The following is a 10,479-nucleotide window of genomic DNA, read 5'->3' on the forward strand; positions in this document are numbered from 1 at the left end:
ACAGGTTAAAAGATTTTTGTTGGCTGCTGATAATATCTCTCCATGTATTGCCAATCGAACGATTTTCAGTGGGAGACTGTCGTTACCTTTCTCAGACGTAAAGTTTCATACGATTGCTGTCAGGGGCAGAACATCGGCTGATCTGTTCTTTTACTACTTTATTTGATCTAAATGATTCGTGGCAGGTCTGAAGATGCGGAAGTCCGTTCATTCGAGGATTCGAACGACAGGATCTTTGCGTCTATGGCCAGCTTTAATCTGGGACACCAGTTTCAAAATGAAATAGTTCCTATAAATCTTGTTTTGTTTTTCTTTACACTTTTTTTTTTAATAGATCACTGGTCACTTGATCACCAACATGCAATAACTCCAAAATCAAATTTCTAGGTTATTAATTGGTGAAATTCATGGATACAAAATGTCCTGATAATGTGTTCTGCGTGAAATATTGCATTATATTGCTTTCATGCCCTGCTGTAATTTCACTCTATATTAAGACAGTCTGCCAGATGGAGTTATGTCTAGAAGTTCTAGAGAAGAAAAGCTTCTGACAGAGTGTCTCTGACCCTTTCCATCTTTGTGAACTGTGATAGGACTCAAGGGTGGGGGGTGCTTTTCTGAAGAGAGAGAATTTGTGCCAGCTGCTGAATATAAAAGCTTGTGAACCACATGTGTAGAGCTTCCAAGCTAGCTTCCTCTAGAGAATCTTCATTGAAATGAAAAGCCACCTGACAATCTTAAAATTTCTAGTACAGCTGAGACAAATGGATGTTATTAACCTACTTCTGCAGGGATATTTCTAGAAGAAATATATTGAAACACAATGTTTTGGAGGTCTGGTGCTAAATAACAATCGCCTGTTGCCTGATAGGAACCGGGACAGGTCATATTCACTTGCTTATCAGCTCCCACACTTGCTGTGCTGACAGAAACTTATGGAGGTATAAAACCAAAGAACACCAAGCCTGGTGAGAATTTACCTGATTAACTCCTCCTTCCTTAATTACCAGGCAGAAGGAAAGAGGAAAAAATTTTTTGCTGCTAGCAGGAAATACAACAACCCCTTGTTAACTATATCCCAGACAAAATAAATGCAGTAAGTGTATCCACCAGCTTACCCCACCACAGAGAAAAGAAAAAGTTGTTTACCTCAGTCAAGTAACACTCAAACACACAGTAGTCGGTTATTTGCACTCACTTTCTCCAACGCTTTTAGGTTTTTAACAGCTCCGACACTCGAAGTGCACTCAAACTTATCAAGGAATCAAACCTCAATATAGGCAGGGTCTCCCACCCTGTGGGGATCACTCTTGAAGGAATTTTTCTTCTAAAGAAGGTTCTCTTCTGCTCTTCTTTATGCTGCTGAGTGGAAATTGTTTGTAATAAACCATCAAGTCATAATTTTTAAATGTCTATCATCTGTTAAAATGTTCTCTTCCTTGCAAAGTTTTGATGTGAAAAAACTCATCGGTCTCAATTAAAATACTGTTTTTGTCAAGTCTTCGGCTTATTAAACGTATGAACAGAAAAGCAGATAATGGACATTGGCTACACGTTTACGTTGCTTGTCATCTCTTCTGTGGTACTGAACTTATTAGCTGTGTTCTTGCGACTAATTGGTCATTAGAGAGAGATTCAGCCCATTCAAATGGCAACTAGGAGTTGGCTAATTATGCGAGAATGGGCTTTTATCCCCAAAACTAAACTTGTTAAATGCATTCTTAAGTATATCCTCCTGAAAAACCCAAACTAGTTATTTATGAAACTTTATGTTCTACTTGATGTTACCTAAAATCATTACATAGTTAAAACAAGCTATTATAGAAAACAGTTTTACTCTTCAGCATCCAAACATACAGTAAAAATAATGTACTTTAATAATACATGCATTTCCATGATATTCTGCGTTAACGGCGTTCTATTTCTTAAAGGGGCTCAGAATGCTTATTTTGTTTTCTATAATTGTTCTCTGATCAGGTAAAGCTTTCAACTCCAGCCCCACTAGTAGATCGTTTTTTTCAGGTCCTCCTTAGCTAATAATATTAGAGATACATTAAAATACTGCAATTCAGCCATAGTTTCAAGAATATTTAGAAAGCAATTAAGTGCCAATCCCAAATGCTGGGCTTCCAAGAATACTTGGAATTTTAGTTAAGAATCTACTCCCAAGCAAATTCATCTGTGCCAGATTGCCAAAAACAATTGGATCTGTGGCCATTCGTTTGGATGGTCTAATTGGCTGTAATATGTACCAAGCTTTTATTTTATCAGCATGCGGAATGCTAATGGGTACTTAAACACTCCTAGGTTGAACTAACTAGAAGCTACATGGAGATTTAGGTGCACATGCCTCAGACCTTTCAGCATAGAAAGCAAAATTTTGCCAAAAAGTTGAAAATGCAGTGGATCACCCTTAGAATAAAATGCCGAAAAAATGTTTTTGTGTATTAGGCGTGAAATAAGGAAACTTTCCCTAAAAGGGGCACTTAATCATAGGCTAGTCATATAGTTTTAGTACCCAACTATTTAAACAAAAACAATAAAACGGCTACAGAAAATCCAATCAGGAATCTGTTATTTCCAAACTCTCTCTAATTCTTTTAGTCAAAATAAATCTTTTGACATTCACCAATATATAAATTCTAACACTAAAAAAAGCATATACCTTGTTACATGTAACCTGTAAAAAACAATATGTAGGAAGTGTGTGGAAAGGTTAAAAGCTTATATGAATCTTGCTTTGCCTCACCAAACGATAACACTGAAAGTGTCCCTGAATAATTGGAGTACAGGTATGTAATTTGTTATTCGGAAACCCGTTAAACATAAAGTTCTGAATTACGGAATGATTATTTCCATAGACTCCATTGTAATCAAATAATCCAATTAAAAAAAAAAAAAAAAAAGATTCCCTTTTTCTCTGTAATAATAAAACAGTACCTTGTACTTGTCCAAACTAAGATATAATTAATCCTTATTGGAAGCAGAACCAGCCTATTGGGTTTATTTAATGTTTACAAAATATCTCTTAAGGTATGAAGATCCAAGATATGTAAAGATCCATTATCCACAAAACCCCAGGTCCTGAGCATTCTGGATAACAGGTCCCATACCTCTAGTATGATTTTACCCTGGAATAACATATATACATGATGAATTGTTTTCTGATTCCATATCTAGATTGTAAAATTATGTAATGACTATTATGTCCTCCCTCTTAATTTTACTTTGTAATATTTAGCACATAAACACAGGAAAATATTAACAACCTAAAAGTAACTATTCTGCCTCCTGTTCATGGTAATAAAAAATGTAAAATTAACTCCTGGTGCCCTGAAAGACTTTAAAATTATTCAGAATACTCTTGGCAGTGTAAATTTCCTGAAATTTCCTAGCAACCAATGTCCTGATAAAGGGCAAAATGTAAATAAGGTGAAGTAAAGTAGTACATCACATAATGACATAATGGCATTCTGCTGTAAAATTTGTCATAGTAATTTTGAACATGAAAATACTTGAATGTGGTTGTCTGCATCTTTTGGATCCTGCAGAATGAAAAGAAAAACCAATATCAATAAACTTAGTATAGTCTGTGTGGTTTTTTTATCAAATTTATTTATGAAGAGGTAGCCTCATGTGATGTGGGGCCAGTACTGTCTTTGTAAGGTAATTACTGTTTATTATCCGTTCTATTATACATTGATTAAAGTGCCTTTAGAACCTTAATTTTACTTTGGCCTGTCTTGTCCTCATTGGTAATGACCTTGCTGGAAGTTTGTCTTTTGTTGGGTAGACATTTCTTGTCTGTACAACAATCACTCATTTGTTTGAAGTTGTTGTGTAGGGTTTAAAGCAACTTTAAGGTTCCAAGCAGGAGTAGAATGTCTTGTCTATTGTTTCATCTGGGGATGAAAATGTGCAGCCTGAGAAGCTATCATTTCATTCCTGTTGATTCTGTTGGTTAATGTGTTTAAGGTTAAAGGGATACTGGCATGGGAAAAAAATTTTTTAAAAATGAATCCATTAATAGTGCTGATCCAGCAGAATTCTGTACTGAAATCCATTTCTCAAAAGCGCAAACAGATTTTTTTTTATATTCTATTTTGAAATCTGATATGGGGCTAGACATATTGTCAATTTCCCAGCTGTCCCAAGTCATGTGACTTGTGCTCTGATAAACTTCAATCTAGGGATGCACCGAATCCAGGATTCGGTTCGGGATTCGGCCAGGATTCAGCCTTTTCCAGCATGATTTGGATTCGTCCGAATCCTTCTGCCTGGCCGAACCAAATCCAAAATTTGCATATGCAAAGTAGGGCCAGGGAGAGAAATTGCGTGACTTTTTGTCACAAAACAAGGAAGTAAAACATGTTTTCCCTTCCCACCCCTAATTTGCGTATGCAAATTAGGATTCGGTTCGGTATTCGGCGGAATATTTCAAGAAGGATTTGGGGGTTCGGCCGAATCCAAAATCGTGGACTCGGTGCATCCCTACTTCAATCACTCTTTACTGCTGTACTGCAAGTTGGAGTGATATCACCCCCTCCCTTCCCCTCCCAGCAGCCAAACAAAAGAACAATGGGAAGGTAACCAGATAACCGCTCCCTAACACAAGATAACAGCTGACTGGCAGATCTAAGAACAACACTCAATAGTAAACACCCATATCCCACTGAGAAACATTCAGTTACATTGAGAAGGAAAAACAGCAGCCTGCCAGAAAGCATTTCTCTCCTAAAGTGCAGGCACAAGTCACATGGCTTGGGACAGCTGGGAAATTGACAAAATGTCTAGCCCCATGTCAGATTTCAAAATTGAATATAAAAAAATCTGTTTGCTCTTTTGAGAAATGGATTTCAGTGCAGAATTCTGCTGGAGTAGCACTATTTACTGGTGCATTTTGGAAAAAAACATGTTTTCAGATGACAGGATCCCTTAAAGTGCTTCTATGAATGGTAAACTGGTTAAAAAAATCTCATTGCCATAGATTACTTGCTTTGATTTATATGAGCTATGAATTGTTTTGGTTTTCTCATACTGGTTACTGCATTTATGCTTGTGGCTTGATGGCATTAGATTTTTTGGTTTCCTCTTCGCCCTCTCCACCCTCTCCACCATGCTCTCTAGCAGGGACAGTCTCTTTTGTAGTTCAGTAAAGAACATTATGTTAATGTTCGTCTGCAGAAAATACCTTTCTTCCTCTGAATCTGCAACATTTTTAAGATGAAGAAAATGCTGTACATATTCTTGAGATTAACGATTTAAGGCAGACTAATTTTTTATTGCTTAGTGGTAAAACACTTAAACTTAAAACTTGTTTCTACTAGTTGTTACTAGTTGAGAAATAATGTTTTCTTTATTCTGCCTCTAGTTGTTCATAAAAGGAAAATGTATGTAGCTCAAAAAGAATGCTCTAGGAAGTGTAAATGTCTTTCTTTGTTTAATTATTAGAAGTGTTCCAAGGATATTGTAATCCAAAAGTTTATTGTTCTAGCAAAAACCATTCCTTCTCACCCTTTGTTTGAAATGTTCTACAGTCTAAACAAAGTAAGGCACTGGGATACTAAAACAGCAGTTTGTATGCTGGAATAAAGCTGCCCATAGATGTTGAGATTTTTAAAAGATCAGATAATCCATTGTGAGACCACGATTATCTCGGAACGATCGTACGAATTGTCCATCAACTAAAAAGACCCAATTTGCCAGGAAAACACAGATAGATTGCACTGGGGCCGACAAAGATTTTTTGACCTGGCCGATCAATTTCCTGACAGATGTCGGCCGAAAAATCATAAGATGTCCGATCGTTCGAATCCCACTAACTGCACGATAATTTCTAAGGATTGGTCGGACTTCGCTAATATCGGTCGTTTGGCAAGAGAAATCTTTGCGTCTATGGAAACCTTAGATAGCTGAATAGTAATCTATGACATTTTAGATCATTTGATTACTAGTGCACCGATAAGCAGAAGTCCATTATGCAGGGCAATTATCTGTGCACTTTTAATCCAATTATTTACCTCACACAGTCTAAACATGGAGTAGCTTCAGTTTCCCTATTAAGCTGAAGCAATAACAAAAAACAGATTGTTCATGATTAAAAGTATGTTTGGTACAATGCCTGTGAATAGGTGCCTGTGGGTGCGGGGCGCGTAGGGCGGAGCATCGGTTGGTCTGTGTGCCTACTTTTTAATATTTATGATAAATAAACAGTGATTTTTTAACTTTAAGAATTGACTGGAAATATATTTTTGAATTTTTGATTTGAGTGCCCTTTGGAGTTGGGGGCTATATTCCAGCACTTTGGCCCTTTTTTGACTGGCTTGTACAGACTGCAGCAGTTGAGTAGTAAATTTTTGGTACAAGCCCTAGTCATTGAACTCACGTTGAAAAGTTGATATACTGTTCCTTAAAAAAAAGTGCATACCACACTTTCTACATGTATCAAAGAATACATTTTGAATAAGCCATGTTGACAAGAGGCAGTGCTATTAATACTATTGCTAGTATCTTGCACGTAAATGATCCATGCAGTGCAATGACACTGGTTTTATGAAAACTGAGCTGTAAGCATAACTGTAAAACGTCCACCTGTAAGATTTTGTGTGGGTATATGGAGGTCTACTTTAAAAGGGAACTATCTTGAATATATAATGCAAAGTATAAATAACATATTAAAATGTGGGAATAATACATTTTTATTATTTAGCATTAGTTCATTGTGTTCTTGATATATGCATGACTTTTTTTTTTTTAACTGTAAAGTATTTTCTACACTTTTTGTTTTTCAGAGAAGCATGTCATAGAGATATAGTGAATTTGCAAGTAGAGATGATCAAACAGTTTCACATACAGTCGGTATGTATTGAACCAAAGTGCCATTTCAGAATTACCGATAGAGGACTGGCAAAGAAATGTCTTTTGATTTAGATGTTGTTTGGATGGATAATAAGATAAAAAAAGGGATGGGATTTGGATGCATCAAATCCGATTTCCAAAATAGAAATATGCTTCATATTTTCTAGCAGTCAAAATATATTGAGTCTCTAGGTACTATCACAATTTACAGCAATGCTTTTCATGCCTATCATGCCTCCTTTAGCTCAATTTGTATGTGCAGGTTTGGCAGCAAACACATTTATTTACTGATGCTAAGGAAATATAACAAATGCAGAACTTCAGACTGTAGCTGTGGGAATTACTGGGAAGGTTTTTGCAGCAGAGGAACAAACACTAGGAATGAAATCACTGAAGTATAACCTGAAATGTTTTCTTTTCTAAACATATTTTTGTATATAATTACTGCAAATTTAGAAATTAATTAAATTACAAGTAATCAAAGTACTCTCGGTTACAGTCGGTTTCTCCCTAACCCACAAAAACGGAATAATCCCTCCCAGGCAAGAACCTTTGGCCAAATGATGCCAAGTTTGAAAGCCACTGGCACACAGAACGGAATTCCCTATTCCACAAATCTGTGACCTCAAACTGTCTTGTCTGACGGCTTAGAACATAACAAGCTAAAGAGAGTTTTCGTTTTGAAACAAGCAATTGAAGTATACTGTGTTCCGCAATCAGTGGAAGTATTTTAATATTAAATGTGCCCGTTGAAGCAACATAATAAAGACATGCTGTTTCAGCAGTTTTAAGGAAAAGAATCTTTGTAATAAAACTTAATATGTGCATGACTGTGAGAAAAGTTATTAAGACATTGTAAAACATTGCCTTAAAAGTAACTTGCAGGAATTTCAGTTAATATTTTTTTAACGGCTTACACTGCTGAAAGGAGGGTTCATTTCACAGCATGCAATAAAGCATTGAGGTTATACTCTGGAAACCATGGTGCATTGCAGAAGTTGTAAAAACCAGATGCTGTGTGCATGTTTTTTCTGACATTTGTCATTTATAATGTGAAATTCGTCATTGTTGTCATTATTAACATGCTTTTTTTTTTTATAATACAGTTGACTATGAATAAGGTTCACTACCCAAACAATGGTGTTAATAAGTGAATGCCATAATGTAGACTCTTACATTTGCCCAGCTCTTTTATTGGTTCTTTAATATGCTTTATATGTTTTATTAAAAGTTTTTTAATGAATCCTATAATTCCTCAAATGCTTTTGTCGTTCCTGCCAAGGAATGTGGTGTTTGCTTTTGTCTTGATGTTATGCCGTCTATTGACTATACCATTGTATGCTTGCATCGTTTCTACTTACTTGCATCTTCATCATTTCTCTGCAGAGTGAAATACAGATGTTGTTGGAAAGATACTCCTTGAATGAAAGCTTAGTTTCAGAAATAGAAAAGCTGCGGGAAGAGAATAAAAGATTGCGGGCCAATTTTTAGAAGCAAATGCACTTGGAGAAAAGAATGTTTCTGAATACTCCCCTGTGCTCAAGGAGCAATTTTTCATCCTTGGACGTGTATCACTAAAGTATTGGTCTTAATATTCTGCATGTGAAGCAACCGTGTGAATGAAACTTTCTTAGGCTTCCGATATAATAAGTATCATCACATTCTAAAGTCATCCACTGAGATCATGAAGGTTTTCATCAGGGTTTACATACTGAATTAAGAAAAAGATTGCTATTTATTGTTGCTCAGACATATTTCATGCATTAACAATATAACTCCTTTTCAGGTATGTACTGAAACCATGATCGTTGTTTCTGGCGTAACACTGAATCATACACAATAAATGTTGCCCAAATAACAAAACCGTATCTAAATCTTAACTTGCATTTTAAAACTTTGAGTGCCGATCACAAAGTTTCCACTTCAGTGAACAAAAAAGTTGTTTTGTGCAGCGAAGATAAATGAAAACAATGCTTTTGGTCGAGTTCATAAGAACTAGGCCGTTTGTTATAGGTTCTGTAGACGGGCTCTGTCCGTTTACTGTTGACACTTGCAAATTTTTGCGAGTGAAATGATTTGTAAAGCAGAATGCTTATTTAAAAAGTATGGTTTGGTTCTTCCCAAGAAAATGCAGTTAACTTGCAAAACATTATTATATAGAAGCCTTTCCAAGTGCCTGGTTTTATTGCAATTGCAAACATCTGCGCCTATACAACTTTTATAAACAGGGCCATTGCTAAAGTTTTGGTGGAGAATGATTGTGAAAAACATTTCTAAAATCTATAAGGTAACAAAAGAAATAAGGACATGAACATCCTTTTATCTTTTACTACAACATTTTTCAAAAAAGTGTAATTTTAAAATCTATTTTGTATTTATTAAGATTAGACAAAGAGTTATTTTTCATCACTGTCAGGGTTTACATACATTTGTCTGTTAGTTTTCTTGGATAATGCCCTGTGTCTGTATGTAACTATATGTACAATGTAATGTATATCCTTTGCTGGATGTAGGCTTTGATTCCAGCTAACTAAAATTTGTCTTTAAAGTAAATGTCTTTTCCTTGTTTCACTGGGTGTTTTTAATTAACTTAAAATGTTTTTGTTCCTATCCGATATGGCAAATCTTTTTACTGAAATGGTGAAAAATAATCCTCCGCAGCACTACATCAATACTTGGTAATAAGAGATGAAGAAATGGTACTCTGGCTAAGTCTGATTGATGTCTGGTCAAGCATGATAAGAAAAATTAAAAAGGTGTACCAAGAGAATCACAGTGCCTTTATACGGACGACATGAAATCATTGAATTATTTAATGACCTTGAATTTTAATAAAATGCTTTTATATTCAATCACAATTCTTTTGTAGTTCCAGCTATGCACATTATGTTCAGATACTGACCAAGCAGGTCAAGTATATTGATACTTTATGTGGAGCTGGAATATTGATGCCAGTAAGCAACCTGTTCTTTAAAGCATTATAAAATTACTTCAAACAGTTACTGCTATGTTCTATTTTATGCTCACCTGTTAAAAGGGAATCAAACCCTAAAATCAAATATAGCTAGACCTGCTGTATTTGATATAATGAACTTATGACACCTGCCTACAGGTTCAGTATCCCATTTAACAGTATTGATCCAGGCCTTCAAAGTTGTCACAATAACTAACCATCTTGCATTGTGTTAGGGGTATCATGATACTGCACATGCTCAGTGTGCTCTGGGCAGCTATTGAGACACTAAGGTTAGGGGTTATTGCAAATGATCAAGCAATAGCTGATACAGCAGAGCTGATTAGTAAATGCTAATGCAAATTGCACTGGTTTCTGAGCTGCCATCTAATGTAAATCTGAATTACAAATGAGCCGTGTGTTGTGAATTTTATATTCTATAAAAACTGTATATTGTGAGTTGTTTCCTAAAGAAAAGAAGTTTGGGAGCTGCAGGGACATCTATTGATTTACAAATCTTCGTTGCTAAAGGGCAGTGTTTGCCTTGGGCTGGTACAGAATCTCACAAAATAATATGTAGCATTTTTAGCCTAATTCAATTTTAAGCTTTAGATCTCTATTAAAAGATGGCCACTGCAACATACTACTCCACAATGCTCGCAGATTTG

At 35.7% G+C, this 10,479-nt stretch overlaps 1 protein-coding gene across 2 annotated transcripts in view; it reads left to right on the forward strand.

Annotated features, from left to right (window-relative positions):
* Positions 1 to 9,710, forward strand: part of nedd1.L (NEDD1 gamma-tubulin ring complex targeting factor L homeolog) — a 34,746-nt gene extending 25,036 nt beyond the window's left edge. The window contains 2 exon segments of one of the 2 annotated variants that reach the window (NM_001094388.1): positions 6,792 to 6,858; positions 8,245 to 9,710. In NM_001094388.1, coding sequence (NP_001087857.2) covers positions 6,792 to 6,858; positions 8,245 to 8,349 — 172 coding nt within the window. In that variant the 3' untranslated portion in view covers positions 8,350 to 9,710. 2 annotated transcript variants of the gene reach the window in all.
* The last annotated feature ends 769 nt before the right edge of the window (positions 9,711 to 10,479 follow it).

The sequence above is a fragment of the Xenopus laevis genome, chromosome 3L, assembly GCF_017654675.1.
Source record: "Xenopus laevis strain J_2021 chromosome 3L, Xenopus_laevis_v10.1, whole genome shotgun sequence".
NCBI lineage: Eukaryota > Metazoa > Chordata > Amphibia > Anura > Pipidae > Xenopus > Xenopus laevis.